Below are 21,744 nucleotides of genomic sequence, written 5' to 3' on the forward strand. Positions count from 1 at the left end.
AAAAGGAGAAATAACAGCTGACACTGCAGAAATAAAAAAAATCATGAGGGATACTACAAGCAACTCTATGCCAATAAAATGGACAATCTGGAAGAAATGGACAAATTCTTAGAAATGCACAAACTACCAAGACTGAATCAGGAAGAAATAGAAAATATGAACAGACCAGTCACAAACACTGAAATTGAAACTGTGATTAAAAATCTTCCAACAAACAAAAGCCCAGGACAGAGGGCTTCACAGGTGAATTCTATCAAACATTTAGAGAAGAGCTAACACACATCCTTCTCAAACTCTTCCAAAATACAGCAGAGGGAGGAACACTCCCAAACTCATTCTACAAGGCCACCATCACCCTGATACCAAAACCAGACAAAGATGTCACAAAAAAAGAAAACTATAGGCCAACATCACTGATGAACATAGGTGCAAAAACCCTTAACAAAATACTAGCAAACATAATCCAACAGCACATTAAAAGGATCATACACCATGATCAAGTGGGATTTATCCCAGGAATGCAAGGATTCTTCAATATACGCAAATCAATCAATGTGATACACCATATTAACAAACTGAAGAATAAGAACTGTATGATCGTCTCAATAGATGCAGAGAAAGCTTCGACAAAATTCAACACCCATTTATGATAAAAAATCCTCCAGAAAGTAGGCACAGAAGGAACTTACCTCAATGTAATAAAGGCCATATATGACAAACCCACAGCCAACATCATTCTCAACAGTGAAAAACTGAAACCATTTCTACTAAGATCAGGAACAAGAATAGGTTGCCCACTCTCACCACTATTATTCAACATAGTTTGGAAGTTTTAGCCATAGCAATCAGAGAAGAAAAAGAAATAAAAGGAAGCCAAATCAGAGAAGAAGAAGTAAAACTGTCACTGTTTGCAGATGACATAATACTATACGTAGAGAATGCTAAAGATGCTACCAGAAAACTACTAGAGCTAATCAATGAATTTGGTAAAGTAGCAGGATACAAAATTAATGCACAGAAATCTCTGGCATTCCTATACACTAATGATGAAAAATCTGAAAGAGAAATTAAGGAAACACTCCCATTTACCATTGCAACAAAAAGAGTAAAATACCTAGGAATAAACCTACCTAAGGAGACAAAAGACCTATAAGCAGAAAACTATAAGACACTGATGAAAGAAATTAAAGATGATACAAACAGATGGAGAGATACATTGTGTTCTTGGATTGGAAGAATCAACATTGTGAAAATGACTATACTACCCAAAGCAATCTACAGATTCAGTGCAATCCCTATCAAACTACCACTGGCATTTTTCACACAACTAGAACAAAAAAACTGCACAATTTGTATGGAAGCACAAAAGACCCCGAATAGCCAAAGCAATCTTGAGAAAGAAATATGGAGCTGGAGGAATCAGGCTCCCGGACTTCAGAGTATACTACAAAGCTACAGTAATCAAGGCAGTATGGTACTGGCACAAAAAACAGAAATATAAATCAATGGAACAGGACAGAAAGCCCAGAGATAAACCCACACACATATGGTCACCTTATGTTTGATAAAGGAGGCAAGAATATACAATGGAGAGAAGACAGCCTCTTCAATAAGTGGTGCTGGGAAAACTGGACAGCTACATGTAAAAGAATGAAATTAGAACATTCCTTAACACCATACACAAAAATAAACTCAAAATGGATTAAAGACCTACATGTAAGGCCATACACTATAAAACTTAGAGGAAAACATAAGCATAACACTCCATGACATAAATCACAGCAAGATCCTTTTTGACCCACCTCCTAGAGAAATGGAAATAAAAACAAAAATAAACAAATAGGACCTAATGAAACTTAAAAGCTTTTGCACAGCAAAGGAAACCAGAAACAAGACGAAAAGATAACCCTCAGAATGGGAGAAAATATTTGCAAACAAAGCAACTGGCAAAGGATTAACCTCCAAAATTTACAAGCAGCTCAATATCAAAAAAACAAACAACCCAATCCAAAAATGGGCAGAAGACCCAAACAGACATTTCTCCAAAGAAGATATACAGACTGCCAACAAACACATGAAAGGATGCTCAACATCACAATCATTAGAGAAATGCAAGTCAAAACTACAATGAGGGGCTTCCCTGGTGGCGTGGTGGTTGAGAGTACGCCTGCCAATGCAGGGGACGTGGGTTCGTGCCCCGGTCCGGGAAGATCCCACAAGCCACGGAGCGGCTGGGCCCATGAGCCATGGCCGCTGAGCCTGCATGTCCGGAGCCTGTGCTCTGCAACGGGAGAGGCCACAACAGTGAGAGGCCCACATACCGCAAAAAAAAAACAAAAAAACAAAAAATCAAAAAACAAAAAACTACAATGAGGTATCACCTCACACTGGTCAGAATAGCCATCATAAAAGAAATCTACAAACAATAAATAATGGAGAGGGTGTGGAGAAAAGAGAACCCTCTTGCACTGTTGATGGGAATGTAAATTGATACAGCCACTATGGAGAACAGTATGGCAGTTCCTTAAAAAACTAAAAATAGAACTACCATATGACCCAGCAATCCCACTACTGGGCATATACCCTGAGAAAACCGTAATTCAGAAAGAGTCATGTACCATAATGTTCACTGCAGCACTATTTACAATAGCCAGGACACGGAAGCAACCTACATGTCCATCGACAGATGAATGGATAAAGAAGATGTGGCACATATATACAATGGAATATTACTCAGCCATAAAAAGAAATGAAATTGAGTTATTTGTAGTGAGATGGATGGACCCAGAGTCTGTCATACAGGGTGAAGTAAGTCAGAAAGAGAAAAACAAATACTGTATGCTAACACATATATATGGAATCTAAAAAGAAAAAAAAAAAAAAGGTTCTGAAGAACCTAGGAGCAGAACAGGAATAAAGACACAGATGTAGAGAACGGACTTGAGGACACAGAGAGCGGGAAGGGTAAGCTGGGACAAAGTGAGAGAGTGGCATGGATATATATACACTACCAAATGTAAAATAGATAGCTAGTGGGAAGCAGCCACATAGCACAGGGAGATCAGCTTGGTGCTCTGTGACCACCTAGAGGGGTGGGATAGGGAGGGTGGGAGGGAGACGCAAGAGGGAGGGGATATGGGGATATACGGATAGCTGACTCACTTTGTTATACAGCAAAACTTACACACCATTGTAAAGCAATTATACTCCAATATAGATGTTAACAAAAAATAGACAAATGGGGGGCTTCCCTGGGGGTGCAGTGGTTGAGAGTCCGCCTGCCGATGCAGGGGACACGGGTTCGTGCCCCGGTCCGGGAAGATCCCACATGCCGCAGAGCGGCTGGGGCCCTGAGCCATGGCTGCTGAGCCTGCGCGTCCGGAGCCTGTGCTCCACAACGGGAGAGGCCACAACAGTGAGAGGCCCGCGTACTGCAAAAAAAAAAACAAAAACAAATGGATAAAGAAAAAAAAATAAGAGGTTGAATAAAACCCAGAAATAAAATATAGTTTTATTTTAAAAAATGAAGTAATGCTGCGTTGTAATAGTAAATGTAAAGGAAAATCAGAGTACTGTGATAGTTTATCTTAGTTAGACCTTCATCAAAGGGTGCAATGTAGCTTTGGCTGTTGCACTTGAAATTAGAGAGAATTCAAAAACAATAGCAAATGTGATTAAATGGACAGGAAAACAAATCCTTCTAGGAAAGATTAAGTCTCCTGGAGAAAAGACTTTTACTATAGTGCTTCATTACAGTTAAATAGTGCCAAACACTGTGCTAGATGTGATGAGGGGTACAAAGGAAGAAAAATACAGACCCCTGCACTTAGAAAGCCTGTAATATAGTTGAGGGATACAATATTAATATAGACCATCTGATGACACATTTTTAAATCAACTGAATATGATTCCAGTTTCATTACTTTCATCCTCAATAACTCCTGTTCTCTCCACCATGTTTAGGAATAGTAGTAATACCACCTACTAGTTTAGTTCTTTACAATTTTCAAGATACTTTAATAGTAAGTGATCCTCATAACTACAGAGTAGAAATTATGCCCTCATCATTAAGAACTCATTTGGGATAAGCTCCCCTTCCTGAGCTCATCAATTTCCTGTATATGGTAGTTCTTCAACTCTGCTTAGTCCTAAGAATCACCTGGGAAGCTTTTTAAAAACTACTGGGCCCCCTGTCAGAGATTCTACCTTAATTGCACTGTGTGGGCAAGAGGTGTTTTTACAACCTCGCTAGATAATTCTAACATGCAGCAGCCAGGGTTGAGAACTACTGCCCTGATATTTCTCTCCTCCTCTCCCCTACATCTTTTCCTCTTCCTGTATCTCTGGTAATTTTATTTTCTGGTGGTGTGGGGATAACAGCTTACAGAACTGCTCAAATATTTCATCAAATCTAAGATACCATCAATTGTAATAGTCACCATCATTTTATGTGCCACCAAGAAAGACAAAATACTACCATGAGAATTTTACAAGCCAATGATTTTAAGACATACCCTGATTTCAGAAATGTTAAATGTGAAAAAGTGTGCAATATGATAGACTTCTCCATCCCTGATTTGCAATCACTCTACTCTGTGTAAGAACTCCATTTCCTCCTATGAACCATGATATCCTGTCCTGCTGGTTCAGGACCCCCTCTCTCCTCAACACCATGTCATCACTGAAGACACAAGAGAATCTAAAATCAAGATGATAACAGGAGGGACATTGGTAGGGCACTGCATCAGCAGCAGAGACTCTTTGGGTTACTGATTTCATATCAATATTAACTTTACAACTTTTCAAAGTCATGTCCCTCATTTTGAGATTGTAGACAACGGCTATTAACTTAAAACATTTCCTTCTGAAAGAGGAGGCAAAATTCCGTTTTGCCAAATAGCACTATAAAAATGAGTTCTACACAATATAATTTCAGTGTTCATTTGATGGCTCATAGAAGTGCTTTGCTCATCTAGTTACAATAAAATTTTCCAGTGAATAATAATGCATAGTCTGCACTTCAAAAAAAAAGGCAAACTCATTTTAAAAAACTTAAATGACTTCTGCCTACAGAATTATAAAATACAGGTTTCCCTGAAATTACTCATCTCCCAAAGTACATTTAAAATATGAATTAATGTAATTTATAAATTGTTTTCAAGATTACCTCTGTAATGAAAAGCAAAGAAATGTGGAATGGAATTTTGTCAGAACTTCTCATTTAGTCTGTCATTTTTATTTGTGCTCCTTTTGATACAAAGTGTTTTCATCTTTTCTACACTCCTCAAGTGAGGTTTAAAAATTTGCTGATGCAGCAAAGTTTCCTAGGCTTCTCTGAAGACTCAGTTCAACACTGCAAAACATTTACAAGCTTATTCACCTGACTGGAATTACACATCCATATTACCTTCCTGCCAAAAGCTATACTGAATGTGTCCTAGGAGGACTTCAGCACTCTGCACAGGTGGTGAGATACTGTGGTCAGTCAGCTCCATAAGGTAGTGAGGTAGTACTTGTGGGGATGGAAGCCCAGTACAAGACAACACCTAAGTTTTCAGAAAAATTTTATATTTCAAAATGAAACTAAAGTTTTTTGTTTGTTTGTTTGTTTGTTTTTTGCGGTACACGGGCCTCTCACTGTTGTGGCTTCTCCCGCTGCAGAGCACAGGCTCCGGACGCGCAGGCTCAGTGGCCATGGCTCACGAGCCCAGCCGCTCCGCGGCACGTGGGATCCTCCCGGACCGGGGCGCGAACCCGTGTCCCCTGCATCGGCGGGCGGACTCTCAAGCACTGCGCCACCAGGGAAGCCCGAAACTAGTTTTGATGTTCAAATAGAATTAGATTAACACAGAAAAATCCTTGATTCTTAAGATATGTTAATACATTACACTGTGTAATTTATTTATATTTTTAACACCAAAAAAGAGGCTAAAATAACATGATTACAGCTGAATATCAAAGTGAATATTTCTCACATTCAATGCTATTAACAGGAGGCTGTGAAGAACAAGAAAGCCACACATTAAAAAAGAGAAACTCAGCTTGTGAAAGTTATAGGAAGATCAAGGCAAAAAGGAATGAGAGGACATGCAAGTCGGATGGCCAAAGGTTAGCCAGATTTTGGAAAATGAACAGATAAAGATTTCACTGCAGAATCAAGTAGATGGGTATCAAATTCAAGTGAAGAAGAAAGACCCAGATCAATAAGCCTTAAAAAATCTGCAAAAGACCAGGGCAGAGACATAGTGCCAGCTTTAAGTGAAAATTGACAGCTACTGCTCTTTCTGTAGTTGGTTTTACTTTTTTCCTAAGGTAATAGGAAATAATCTTTTTTTTAAAAACAGGCATTAATGTATGCAGGTGAAAATAACCAAGAAGATTTGGTAGAAACAGAGAATGAGGAAACAGAAGCCCAGTGTTTCTAATAAAGGCAGCTTCTGAGACCATCCCTTTTCCTTGGAAAGGAGTGCTTGAATTTCAGAAAGTGATCTGTTGAGTCTAGGGGAATTATCAAATCTTATATCTTCCAACCAAGAGAGATACCTTCTTGGTAAGGTTCTACTTCCTTCCATGGCAGGAGAATATCTCTGGCATATAAATGGAGCAAGCATATATTATGGTCATGTTCTGTGTCAATAATGTTGATGATGATGACCTCATTTCCCATCAAGAGTTGGTAGATAAGATGGGAATTCCCATTGGCCTGGAATAAATTCTGCCTAATGCAGACAGTGGAAGATTAGCATCACCATATAGTGGAAAGGTTTTGCTAAAATTTGGTTAGGCATTGGGCCTAACCAATGAATATACTCATAACAAGAACCTGACAATGACACTGTTTACATCCTCAAAGTTGGCTATAATCAACAGTAACACAAATAACAAATGTTGGCGAGGATGTGGAGAAAAGGGAACCCTCATACACTGTTGATGGGAATGTAAACTGGTGCAGCCACTATGGAAAAGAGTATGGAGGTTCCTCAAAAACTAAAAACAGAGCTACCATATGACCCAGCAATTCCACTCCTAGGTATATATTCAGAGAAAACTCTTAATTCGAAAAGATACAGGCACCCAATGTTCAGAGCAGCTTTCTTTACAATTGCCAAGATATGAAAGCAACCTAAGTGTCCATCAACAGATGAATGGATAGAGAAGATACACACACACACACACACACACACACACACACACATGCACACACACACTGTAATACTATTCAGCCATAAAAAAGAATGAAATTTGCACAACATGGATGGACTTGGAGGGTATTACGCTAAGCAAAAGAGGTCAGACTGAAAAAGACAAATACTATATGATATCACTTGTATGTGAAATATAAAAAATAAAACAAAACAAAACAAAAAAAGAAAGGCAGATAACACCAAGTTTTGGAAAAAATGTGGGGAAACAGGAAACCACAGGCACTGCTGGTGGGAGAGTGCACTGATAGAGCTGATCTCGGGAGTCATCTGGCAGTTCTAAGTGAAACTGAACATGGCCAGCAAGCCCTCAAATTTCCACAGACACCCATAAGAGGACATGCTTGAAACTGTTCATCACAGCAAGGGATTGAGGCAGCCTGGGTGTCCATCACTAGGGAATCAAAAACAACATTTATTGGGTACGTAAGTGTGAGATACCATGTGCCATCCACAAGTAGTGAAACAGATGTATATACAGCAGCATGAACTAATTCAAAAAAGAGTTGAATGAAAAAAGTAAGAAACAGATATATATATATATATATATATAAGAAAATAAATCTTCAAAGTTGACTAAAGGGCTCTTTTATATGTGTGATTCTGTAATCTGTCTACGACAGACACTTTTTAAAAAATATATCTTTCTGCCTGCAAAGCGGATGAAATCTTCAAGTTTAGTGGTCAACTGGACTAAAGCGAGCTAATCTTTTTTTTTTTTTTTCACGGTACGCGGGCCTCTCACTGCTGTGGCCTCTCCCGTTGCGGAGCACAGGCTCCGGACGCGCAGGCTCAGCGGCCATGGCTCACGGGCCCAGCCGCTCCGCGGTTATGTGGGATCTTCCCGGACCGGGGCACGAACCTGTGTCCCCTGCATCGGCAGGCGGACTCTCAACCACTGCGCCATCAGGGAAGCCCGCAAGCTAATCTTTGATGCGTAGGTTAAGCCCTTCTGCTGAAACCACTGAACTGATTACTTCCAGTTGGTATCTACAGTGAGGCAGAGAGATGTAGTCACATAAACCATGGATGTTTGCCTTAGAATAGTTATTGAAGCACCATTTTTACAGTTTTAGGGAGGTGTGGACTTGATTGACATGACTCTCCCCACCCTACAGCCCCCAAAGCAGGTAAATATAAGCTTAAAAAAGACTAAAAAGAAGACAACCTGGCTTTCTCCTAAGGGGCATATGAACCACCAAAGCAGCAATGATCAACGAAGCCCCGTGATTTCTGTAAACTGCAATCATCTTGCTTTAATGGGGATGGAGTGGAGTAACGCAGAGAAGCTGGGACCTACTGGGTACCATTTTTCTTTCTCAAGACCACAAGTTGGGAGCAATAGGACATAAAAGAAAAGTCCTATGGATTCTTATCAGCTTCCAGTCAGTCCTATGGATTCTTATCAGCTTCCAGTCAGACAAGGCTTTTGTTACACTATTGTTGCCAGGCCACGGCTGGCAAACAAATCATACAGGTCAGGTCTGCAGAAGCCAAGAACATCAGAGTGAAGTCTAAAGAGAAAGAGCGGTCAAGGGTTAGAGGCACATGTCTAGGCACATGTCTGTCAAGGCAAGCCAGCAGAAACAAAGAACACACACCAGGAATTTTAAAAAGCAGAAAGTAGAAACCAGAAGTGAGCAAGTCTGCAAGTGTAAGGTGGCCCTGGGGGTGATGGCTGAAGGGATCAGCAGTCCAACTTCCTCCAGTCCTGCCTCACCTCCCCACCCCATGGAAGCAAATCCTCCAGCAGCACTAGCTTTAGGGCTCCCCCAGGAAGGCATCTATAAACAGGCCAAACAGTGTATAAGGAAGCAAACTAAACCTTACATAGAATTCAACTATATCACTTTATTTAAACATACAAAGAAAATTCTAGCACAGTCTCTACCACTATACTACAGTTATGTTCTATTGATCCTGGTGTCCTACGAAGTTCACTGACACAGGACTATAACTGTAAATGAAACCGGCATGCCTTTGCTGGTTTTGCCATTACATGGTGCTACTCACGTGCACTGACTACTAACACAAGAATCCCATTTCTAAAGTTGTACCCCCCAAATCTATTCAATATTTCAGAAGAAGTCATAGCCATAGGTAAGACCTGATTCCAAAACCACAAAATCAACACATATGAAATTGTTAGAATATAATAGTAAACTCTTCTTAAATGATGCAGTACTGAGAGGAAGTTTTAGTCAAAATGTTGGCTTACTATTAACAAGTTGTAAAGTTCTACATAAAACACTAAAACCTCTCGAGAATTCAATCTTACCTTTGGTTCAATTTCATGGTCTCAAAGCAAAAACTCAGCCCTAAAAATGTTATGTCTTAGATTCCTAGTTTAATTTCAATGAAATTTTGATAAGCTCAAGGATACGTAAATTACTAAATTCAAAATGCGCTATAATTAAAAGTAAAATTTTTATATCTGAAGAAAATCTAACATTGTTTAGAGAAAATGCAAGGCGAGCATTTTTAGAAGAATCTGCACCAATATTTCTATCAACACAAAGTTGAAAAAATTTCAAATACCTTTAATGTAATAAAAATATAAATCAATTTAACAAAATCTAAAGTCTAATTCTGAGGACAATGCAGCTCCTCAGAATAATTTGGCAGGTAGATCAGCCAAATAATAGTGCAATGGGGACAACGCTCACATTTCTTACCACTGGGTCTTTAAATTCTAGAAATGAAGACTCAAGATCCCTAAAATGTTTTGGAAGGCAAGTTACAGTGGAAGGAGGAAAAAAAAGAAAGGGGAAAAAACCCACCACACTCACACTGTTCCAGCTCCAAAAAAAAAAAAAAAAAAAAAAAAAAAGGGCAGCTAGGCTTTGGTCTTTTCTCTCCCCCTATGTGAACACTGAAAAAAAAAAACCAACAGCGGCAAAAGAAACCCAACTAACTTGTCCCGTGACACTATTTTACAGCAGGTATTTCGAATGTGTCTCTCTGTTATCTTCTCGAGGGAGCACGTGCACACACACACAAACACACAGACACACGGTTACAGTATTTTCCACAGCAGTCCAAGTCTTTGTTCAGCAGTGAAGCACGTTTAGGGTGAAGCAAGCTTATGAATTTTCCATAGGAAGTCTTAACCAAAAAAAAAAAAAAAAAAAAAATTACTGTAAAACCTGTATATTTGATTTTTTACCTTTAGGGTAAAAAGCCAAAATAACAGAGACTTTTGTTAAAGGACGGGAAGAAAATTTCTTCTCTCACTTGCTAAAGATCCACAAAGCAGAATCACAGGCAAATCCAATTAAATTCAAGTAAAATGTCACAAACAACAGGCTTAAATATTCTCACTCGTGTCTCTAAAATGACTACACCACTTGTGAAATGTGTGACTTTTTTTAGGAGAAAAAATTCTATACACCTAGGTCCTTTGCCTTTGGGTTTCCTACTCATGATTTACTTTCAAAAATGATACTAATTCACCATACATTATTCTCCAAAACGTGACACTATTATTCAATATTAAGCCTGCCTGATTAATAACTTAAAAAACATTTAGAAGTGGATAAAAATTCACACTTAGCTGGAGAATTAAACATATGTAACTGCTTAACTGCCAATAGGAAATTCAATTTATTCAGTAACTTTCATTACTTCAAAGAATACACATGAAAACCTTTTCACAGCGAGTTCCTTCCCTGATATAGTTAAATGCAAATTATCTTTTTCCCCTCTTACTCCAGAAAGCTCCTGCATACATAGCTGATACGCCACCTACTGCAAAACCGAGCTGACAGCGCAGGCAACGCTGCCAGCATTTCCATTCCATCACCAGGCTGGGGCTGAATAAAGGCGTGTTTGTGTGGTAGTGCTGCTTTTTTAAAAATCTCAACGCCAAGAAGAACAAGCTGAAATAGCATTTTCAAAAATGGAGCGTAAAATAAACAGAAGAGAAAAAGAAAAGGAGTATGAAGGGAAACACAACAGCCTGGAAGATGCTGACCAGGGAAAGAACTGCAAATCCACCCTGATGACCCTCAACGTTGGTGGATACTTATACATTACTCAGAAACAAACACTGACCAAGTACCCAGACACTTTCCTTGAAGGTATAGTAAATGGAAAAATCCTCTGCCCATTTGATGCCGATGGTCATTATTTCATAGACAGGGATGGGCTCCTCTTCAGGCACGTTCTAAACTTCCTACGAAATGGAGAACTTCTACTGCCAGAAGGGTTTCGAGAAAATCAACTTCTCGCACAAGAAGCAGAATTCTTTCAGCTCAAGGGACTGGCGGAGGAAGTGAAGTCCAGGTGGGAAAAAGAACAGCTAACACCCAGGGAGACTACTTTCTTGGAAATAACAGATAACCATGATCGCTCACAAGGACTGAGAATCTTCTGTAATGCTCCTGATTTCATATCAAAAATAAAATCTCGCATTGTTCTGGTGTCCAAAAGCAGGCTGGATGGCTTTCCAGAGGAGTTTTCAATATCGTCAAACATCATTCAATTTAAATACTTCATAAAGTCTGAAAATGGCACTCGACTTGTACTGAAGGAAGACAACACCTTTGTCTGCACCTTGGAAACTCTTAAGTTCGAGGCCATAATGATGGCCTTAAAGTGTGGTTTTAGACTGCTGACCAGCCTGGATTGCTCCAAAGGGTCGATTGTTCACAGCGATGCACTTCACTTTATCAAGTAATTACCTGTGTCACGAACAAAGGCAACAAGCATACAGCCAGCAAGCTTCGGAAAACCACAGCATCAAAGGCATCCCAAATAACGTGCCCAGCTAGCTCTGTACTCAGAGACCTGCTGCTAATCAATTACTGTGAGCTAACGGTATGTAAATTCTATTGCTAAAGATGTCCTTCTCTAGGGTGTTCCTGACAATCAGACTCGTACACTTAAAGTGAAAACAATGATCTTCTATATATTGTAAATAAAGACTGAATGCTTTGGCTATTTGTTTATTTTTCCTTAAGCTGTCTTTCAATCAGAATGTCTTAAGTATTTGCACAATGTACAAGCATGTACATTATCTATCGTTCTTTCAAGTAAATGGTAATAAAATATTTTAAGGGACTGTAAGATTTTAAATCCTTTCTACTTATGGCAAAAATCTACAAAGAAAACTGAACTGGTAAAATTAACCATTGAGACCAAGACAGATATGCAGATCTACTAAAACAGAACTGTGGTGAAACAAAATGAGATTGTAAGAATCAGTTATGGATTTAATTTTTAATGGTAGGCACCAAAAGCTTGTTCATAGTTTCTGTATTTCATACTAGAATTACAGCTTAATTGATATATTGCTGAAAATTCCTAGAAAACGGCTTGATGACAATAAAAAAAAAGCACTACTAACTTCTTTGCTTGTATTAATAATTATAGTAAAAAGTTAAATGTGTCACTTTTAAAACAAATAGTACCTTCTGACGACTTCACACAAAATTATGCATTGATGTGGTCGACTGGCAGGCTGCAGTAACCCTGGCTGGACTTGCAAATGAGAAAAATCAGCCAATTCATTTCTTTGCACGCTGAGCTCCAACACAGCGTGGATAACTTAGTCTCAATACAGCAGTACATGGTATTAGAATAATGAAAGAGTTCATTTTCAGAATCGTCCTATCTATTCATTTTTCAAGCTCAAAAATATTAGACGAACATCACTAAACATCCTTATGAAAGAACTTTATTCTTCTCAGCACCTCTTTTGATGCTAAAACTCAGACTCAGTGAGTTGTGGTAATTTCTTTGCTTCACACTAAACAAGAAGGTATTTTTAGAAATTAAGTTTTATATATGGCTATCTCAATTAAATAATCTAGAAACTTAGCTTTAAATGTGAGTGTATTTTTTTCCTCCCAAAGAACAGCTAAATCATTTATTTCTATGCCACTTATTTTCTTTGGCTTCTAAGAACAAATTACATCTTAAATTCGCTCCTTTAAAATTTAACCATTAAAACTGATAATTAAATCTTAACTTTAATAAACTTCAACAAGATATTTCTGAAAATCTTGACTGAGGTTACGTAAGTTAGCATATAAGCCAAAAGTTTGCTTACACATAAAAACTCAGCAAATCTAATATTCATTCTCAGAAGTATAACTGACTTCCCATTACATCTGAGGTAATACAAATGTTGGCTGTACATACTAAAAGAAATATTTAAAAACCTCCTGTACAAAAAAGTCCTTTAAAAATTCACATTAAAAACAAAAATCTCTACATCAACCACGCAATCTTCTTTTTGTATTATAAGAAAAAAAAGCATCAAATTATCTCTTATGTACTTAAAAATGGCTTAATCAAGATTTAAAAGAACTATGAAAACAGAAAAAAATAATAAAATCTATTTTAGCAGTCACTATAATTGAACTGTTTATATACCTCTCCAGCTTACAAGTTGACTTTTCCTTGGCATTTAGACTTCGTAATGAAAAAAAGGCAGTGATTTAATATCAAAGCAAGATTTTCTCTAACAGGGTTTCATTACAGATAATAAAAATAGCCCTGACATCTCTTTTTACAGGAAATATAGGAAAAATCTCCTTAGAAGTATTATAAGTAAGGTTTTTGCATCAGTTCACAAAAAGAAAATTTAACTGTTATAACAAAAGTATTGATGGAAACCATTACTTAAAGAAATTTGTCACTCGTGTTTTTGTACATCTCTAAAAAATCGTTTCTGGAATGCATTTAATTTTTCCTCAAGCTTTTGATAAATCATAATATCCTAAAACAATTTAGGAATCTACAAGGAAATATGGCTAGATTAATAACTCTTGTGTAACTTTTCATAAATGTACCTTTTTAATTTCAAAATTACCTGAACTTGTATTTACATATTCAAGTGCCTAAATATTGTAAGTGTACAGAAAATATCTAGTTTTTAAATTTCACTATTAAAAAATGTAGAAATACTTTCCATTCAAAAAATTCAAGAAATCATACAAAATGCCAACTGTAAGTCAGAGTGAAGCTGTCATAACATTTTTGTTTGCCGTCAATGAAGAATTTCTTCCTCAAATCTTTTCTCATAAGTAAATATTGCTCCAAAGAATAAATCACAAAGTGACTCGTCATCTTCTTTTTCAGAAGAAAGGTAATAAAAAATAGGTTACTGTACTTGCCATGAGCCAAACATATATACGCCTGTATTTGGAATTACACCACACAGTGATTCTGGCATTGCCCTTAAAATATTAAAAATAAACACATAGCTTATGTTGTACTATATTTCTAAAATGTGTGCAGTGTGCAGAACAAATGAAGGGAAACACTTATGAGACTTTTCAAATGATACAAAAAAGATGACTACCATCCCAGACTGAAGATCATGATACCAATTAAGCTTGTTCAGTTATTTTTTTGTTTTTTTTTTTGCGGTACGCAGGCCTCTCACTGTTGTGGCCTCTCCCATTGCGGAGCACAGGCTCGGACGCGCAGGCTCAGCGGCCATGGCTCACGGGCCCAGCCGCTCCGCGGGCATGTGGGATCTTCCCAGACCGGGGCACGAACCCGCGTTCCCTGCATCTGCAGGCGGACTCTCAACCACAGCGCCACCAGGGAAGCCCTTGTTCAGTTATTTTTTTAAAAGAAAATTACTTATATTTAAAGTGCTATCTTTAAGATACAAAGGTAACATTTATTGTTTTATTACATGCCAGGTATCATGCTATGCACATATATTATCTCAATTAATTCTCACGATGACCCTAAGAAAGGTACTATTATTTTTTCCTTCTCACAGATGAAGAAAGAGCCTAAGGGGGCTAAGGAACCTGCTAATAAGATCATACAGTTATTGAGAGGTAAAGGTGGAACCAACATTTGAAACCCAGCTATACCAGTTCCAGAGCCAGCAGGAACTATGTCTGCTTTTGCAGGCCACTTATCTCTCTAGCACCTAGAACCTGGTGTTAAACAGGTTAAAACAGGCATTCGTGAAGAACATGCTAAATAAAGAATAGCAAAATACAGGTTTGCCTCACTTGATAAAAATCTCACAATGCAGGTATTCTTAAAATGTTAAGTAAAACAGCTGAATTTGGGGAAAGCAAATAATATTTTAAATGTCATGTCGTGTCATTTAAAGAACATGAGATGAATCACCTCACAAGAATAAAGAATATCCCAAATTTGTATAATGGCAAATCTAGATTTTCACATGTCAGGTTTGCTGAAAGGGGGGGGTTACTTTTTATGACTTATACAGTCCAAAGAACTGACATATTTTTCCTCATAGGAAAAAAATATGGCACTGTGAAACACACACAGGCTCTGGAGTCAGACTTGGGTTCAAATTCAATTAACTTCCACTAATTTGCTTACATGACCATAAGCAAGACGCTTAACTTCTTTGAACTTCAACATCCTCACAGTAAAATGGAGATAATAATGACGAGTTGATAGAGCATTTATAAGGCTTAAATTCTAAATTACATGTAAAATGCCTCACCCATCACAGACTTCCCATGAGCACTGGTTATTATCTTATCCAGTGTAAAGGTACCTTCATGACATAACCATGAAGAACAGGCACAAAAATGCACATTTACATTAATTAGGCTTTCAACTTAGACATGAACAGAACAGAGAACTTTTGACAAATGCATGCTTAATACTGTGATGAATACTACAAGATACAAGAATCTACTTTAAATTAAACTGCTCCAGGCAAATGCAGTTTTCAACTTTATTAGTTTAAAAATACATATAATGAGTTTTTCTTGGGACTTTTATCTTCTAGCTTCATGCACAAAATCTACAAGATCAAAATAATCACTGCAGCTGTTTTATCAGCAATTTAAAATCAGACAGCAATAATATATGATAACATACTCTTAAAGATACCCCTGTCTAATAAATTATGATCAAATGCCTTAAATTGCAATGATGTCAGTCAAGGTTAAAATCTGAGTATCTGAATCATAATTATCTTGCAAATAAAGCAGAAATGTAATATGGACTATCCAAAACAGCATGCAACTTAGAAATTTTCTGTATTTAGCTTTTTAATATTTTTTATTTAAGTAGAGTTGATTTACAATGTTGTGTTAATTTCTGCTGTACAGCCAAGTGACTCAGTTATACACATATATACATTCTTTTTTGTATTCTTTCCCATTATGGTTTATCCCATGAGACTGAATATAGTTCCCTGTGCTATACAGTAGGACCTTGTTTACGCATTCTATACGTAATAGTTTGCGTCTACTAACTCCAAACTCCCAGTCCATCCCTCCCCGCTCTCCCGCTCCCGCTGTATTTAGCTTTGAAATATACAATGGCTACTTCTGTAGCAGACTCATCTTCCTAATCATATTTTGCTTAAGCTAATATTAAAATTAATTTGCTTCTGTGAATAAACACCAAGGGGGTGGGGATAAAGGAACATGTGCTGGGCAGAGGGAAATATCTAAGATGAAATTTTATTTATTTATTTTTAACATCTTTATTGGAGTATAACTCCTTTACAATGGTGTGTTAGTTTCTGCTTTATACAAAGTGAATCAGCTATACATATACATATATCCCCATATCTCTTCCCTCTTGCGTCTCCCTCCCATCCTCCCTATCCCACCCCTCCAGGCGGTCACAAAGCACCCAGCTGATCTCCCTGTGCTATGCGGCTGCTTCCCACTATCTATCTATTTTACGTTTGGTAGTGTATATATGTCCATGCCACTCTCTCACTTTGTCACAGCTTACCCTGCCCCCTCCCCATATCCTCAAGTTCATTCTCTAGTAGGTCTGTGTCTTTATTCCCGTCTTGCCCCTAGGTTCTTCATGAACTTTTTTTTTTCTTAGATTCCATATATATGTGTTAGCATACGGTGTTTGTTTTTCTCTTTCTGACTTAACTTCACTCTGTATGACAGACTCTAGGTCCATCTACCTCACTACAAATAACTCAATTTCGTTTCTTTTTATGGCTGAGTAATATTCCATTGTATATATGTGCCACATCTTCTTTATCCATTATAAGATGAAATTTTAAATTTGCCTAATTTATAAAGAGGTGACTGTATTCCTACTTCTTCTCTTTGCAAAGATACACAATAGTTCAAGAGTTTCTATCAAACAAAAGTCACTGATAGAAGTCTTATAAGCTATTATAAATAACTTACATTTAATTAAATCTTTCCAATAATGCAAAAACTATACAATATTAAGCATTCTGTACATAAAATATGGCAATTCTAAATTTATCTAAATTACTTATTTTAGAAAAAATACTGAACTGGATATTAAAGAGTTAGACAATTATAATATACTTCTTTATTATCTGTCTTAAAAAACTGTTCCCTAGCATAAAATATAACACAGTTAACCTAATAGTACAGCAGGTTTTTCCAAACCAAGGATTCCAGAATATTCAGTTACATTTAAAAGCAAGTTTTACTAGTTATTTTTTTTTAAAGATCTAGTTAATTTTATAAATTTCTTTTTGAAGAAAGGGCCAACTTTTCAGAAGTAATTTTGACTACGGCCTTCCAGAATCTTTAGCACATATTTTTCTACATCATTAAAGTGTAAAATTAGGCAAATTTACTGATTTTTTAAAAACAATTCCACCCTACTGATTTTGCCTCGTTATAAAAGAGATTTATTAACTAATTTTAAAGGTTCTTAAAATTGTTGAATGATACTAACTTTAACCTCAATGGTTGCTTGAGTTTGATAACCTTCTATGACTTAATGTGGTTTTACAAAGGACTACAACATTTAGCATTTACTTCAGGTACCATACCATTTGATGAATTTTTATTTGGATTTATTTAAAAAAAAATTAAAATTAAATATACATGCAGCCATCCTAAGAAAACTACTTTGAGGTTTGCATATCTTTTCTATCCACGTATAGATATTTTTAAAGAAACCACCATGGAAAGAGAAAGGAAAGACGCAGGGCGCAGTGGGGCGTGGGGTGGGAGGGAGGCGCAAGAGGCAGGGGATGTATGTACACGTACAGCTGATTCACTTGGTTCTACAGCAGAAACTAACACAGCATTGTAAAGCAATTATACTCTAATAAAAAAAAAAAAGGAAAGACTACATACAGCTGTGTGCAGAAATAATTATTAATAAAGGTTGATGATTACTGGAGAGAAACATCAAAAGAATCTAAAAGTCACAGGTAACTGATTTATAAAACAACAAAACCAAAACAATGCAACCACAGGCATTTATGACACATATATGTTTACTTGTTACAACACAGCCAGAAAATAACACATTGGGATTCAATATATAAATATTCAGCTACCTTGAAAACTGGAGGCAGGCTTTATCAAAATGTTATTTTGGTTCCCAGTTATATATCCCTTCCCTCTCTTTTCTATCTTATCAAAATTTAGATTATTTGGATATGAGGCAGATTTGTACTTAATAAGAGGCAAGAAAAGAAGGCTCGACTATAGCTCTATTATAGAACAAAAATCTGTGTATTGTAAAATTCACTACATGATGAATATACAGAAAAATAGCAAAGCTTAAAAAAATTGGTAGTTAAAAATTTGGTAGTTAACAATGAGGTGTTTTAATGAAGCAAGGCTAATAAGCATTAAGTAAAATCATTCCCAATCTTCATTCTATATCACCCTAAGACTTTCCATTTAACTAAAGGACGTAATAAAAACATTTTTAAGCGGAATTAATTCTCTTTATTGAAAAAAAGAATATGTACCAATCAAAGTAAAAAAAGACATATCAACTCCACCAATGTTAAGAAATGAAGCAAAAAAAGATGAAACTTCTACAGAGACTAATGGTTTTCCAACAAGGGAACAACCACTACCTACCTAGCTCTTCCCTTCAAAGAAATCATCTATGGTTGTTTCTGTAAGTTTCAGTTACTGTATTACGGTATTATAAAAGATCACTACCCTGAAAAGTATATGAACGGGTGGAAAGGAATAAGAAAAAGTGGGACGTGCTGGTAATATGACCTTTTAGCAAAAGTCATAAAAATGCCTGGCATTCACTGAGGCGTTACAATTTATCAGTCAGTACTTAGTACTTTATTTGCCTTATCTCCTTTCTAGTAGAGCTACACAGATTGCCTGTTACTTCCCCAACACTCATTCTTCCCTTACTTGTTAGTAACTGAACCCTAATTCCATTGAGGTGGCAACTGTACCCAGATAAAAACCTGTATTTCCTGATATTCTGTGGCTGCAAGGTCAAGTTATCGAGTTCCAACCAATGGAATCTAAGCAAAACTGAGAGGGTGTGACTTTTGGATATGGTCCTCTCACAAAGCTGGGTGAGCCTTTCTGCCTTGCCCTCCTGCCTCCATTTTGCTGCCTGGAATGTAGATGTGATGTTTATAACCACAGCAGTCATTCTGGATCACCTGGAGAATGGAAGCCACAAACTAATGATGGCAGACAGTTGCTGATAACCATGGAACCGCCATACCAGACCTGCACTTCTTATCTCAGAACTTCTGTACAAAGAAGAAAAACACATTAAGTCACTGATACTTTAGATGGAGGTGGGTGGTATTAAAGCCCCCGTTTTACAGATGAGAAAAGAGACAGTTAAACAACTTGCCTCAGGCGCACCGCTAGCAAGCAATCTCCAACCACTGTATAAGACCACTTTCACCCAGGCACCAGGAACTGAGCGGGAGACTCAGCAGAGGACGTGAGCCTTGAAAATGGGCAGGATAACGTTGAAGGGAGGAGGGCACCTCCACTCAGTAGACTATGCCAAAACCTGGCTTAAAATACTGGAAGACGCCAAAGTTAACGAAAAGGGCATCCAGTCAGCCTGGTGAGTTGCTACAGAAAAACCACACTAGAACAGAGAATCCATTGATGAGAAGCGTGGGGCCACAACCACAGAAAGGAAAAGGGGTAACTGATAGGTCCGGGAATAAGTGTAACCTGGAGAGAAACCTCTGTGACCCAGGCAGATTTTTCCTCATTCAGGTACAGATTCATTACTGGATTAAATCCAGAAGAATAGCTACCTGGGAATAGCCACCAAACTGATTTCTAAAAATGAACTAAAAATTCTTAATGGGAACATCTAAGAAAAAGTAGAATATCTTTATGCAAACAGGAGGAGAGGAAGGGTGTTTATATATCAGGCAGGCACAGGGACAACTTCACAGATTTCTGAGATATAGTCAACTTTTATACTACCACCCCCTCCCCTGCTTTGGGGGTGGAGGGGGAGTGTGAGGGTGGAATGGAGAAAAGCATAATCCTCCCGTTTCCCTGCGTTATCAAGCAATTAAAATACTTAGGATGAAAAAGCATCTTGCATGCTCTGTTTTAGAGTCTTCTGGGAGGGAACGAAGTAAAAAAACTGAGAAAGAGAAACAGTCAAAAACTGAACTTGTGGAAGCTGGGAAACAGACATGATCAATTTTTTAGAAACAGTAAGGGATGAATGAATAAAGAGTTACATAAGGAGCTACCTCCAGACACAGAGAGGGGCCCGAGGCTTTAACCAGCAGGGCGGCTGTTTGTTCCCTAAGTAGCTAGTATTATCTTCAATTTTCCAAATTAATAAGCTTGTAGTAAACTACTCAAATAATTAGACATTTTCCCCAAGAACATGTTAACAGAAGGATCAAGAAAAGCTACTGCTAGCTTTTTTACACTTAAGTTAAAATACTGGAGCACAGACGATAAAGCTCACATACTTTTTAAAATAACCAGATAAAAAGTGACCTAAAGGACACGGATAAGTGAGTTTTTCTGGTTATTTAACCCAAATTCGACGATCCCTTAAGAGGCAAAATGTACTCATGCACATATTAACAGATTTATTTTATATTTACTTCTAAATACATACTACTTGTTTTTGTATTGCACAACTTTAAAAGATAAAATACAGCTATTGTTGCTTAAAACCTTATTTTACACAGCCACATGGGAGGCAAATTATTTATAAATCATTAGAAGACTTAAACACAAGAACACAGCGTAAAAGAGTTCATCAGAAAGAAAAAGTATTTCGAAAATTAGTAAACAAATAAATGAAAGATGTCAACTAAGACCAATACAGTTAAATAGACCCGAATGTTGCCCTGCATCTTTTAGCTTCTAGTCACTTATAGTGCATTAAATAACTAAACAGATGAGGACAGACAGAGAAATGTTCTTATTCTACAACATTCAAGGAAGATGCCCGCTACCCTAGTTCCCTACCAGTCTTTTATAAAATTAAATAGAGAAGCACAGGACCAACGTCAGTGCGTGGTCAATCTTTCTGGATTGAACACACACCTAACTAAAGCTGCTAATAATATCTTCTGCTTGGCTTCACATTAATGACAGACTGCTTTTAAATTTTCTTGTAATCTGATACAGGCCAAAGCATTAGACCCATATTTTTAAAACATATTTACACCGGACACTTATTTAAAATTGTCTTTGTAGCTGAAGACCCTTACACCTTTAAGTTTATTGCTCAGCTCTGTTCAAAATCCTAGCCTGCACAATTACAGGCTCATATTATACGTGTATAATAATAATAAAAATAATAATAAAATAAAATTAAAATAAAGATGAATAAAAGGTTAAAACAAGCA

The 21,744-nt window shown here is 37.2% G+C and overlaps 2 protein-coding genes across 2 annotated transcripts in view; one reads left to right on the forward strand and one right to left on the reverse strand.

The window, feature by feature from the left end:
• GTF2F2 (general transcription factor IIF subunit 2) overlaps positions 1–21,744 on the reverse strand; it is a 155,073-nt gene that overhangs the window by 79,423 nt on the left and 53,906 nt on the right. The gene's annotated exons all lie outside the window — the stretch shown is intronic.
• Positions 10,919–12,807, forward strand: KCTD4 (potassium channel tetramerization domain containing 4). The gene has a single exon (XM_007466460.1). The coding sequence runs from the start codon at positions 11,101–11,103 to the stop codon at positions 11,878–11,880; it is 780 nt and encodes a 259-aa protein (XP_007466522.1). The 5' UTR covers positions 10,919–11,100; the 3' UTR covers positions 11,881–12,807.

Source organism: Lipotes vexillifer, unplaced genomic scaffold (genome assembly GCF_000442215.2).
Source record: "Lipotes vexillifer unplaced genomic scaffold, Lipotes_vexillifer_v1.1 scaffold384, whole genome shotgun sequence".
NCBI lineage: Eukaryota > Metazoa > Chordata > Mammalia > Artiodactyla > Lipotidae > Lipotes > Lipotes vexillifer.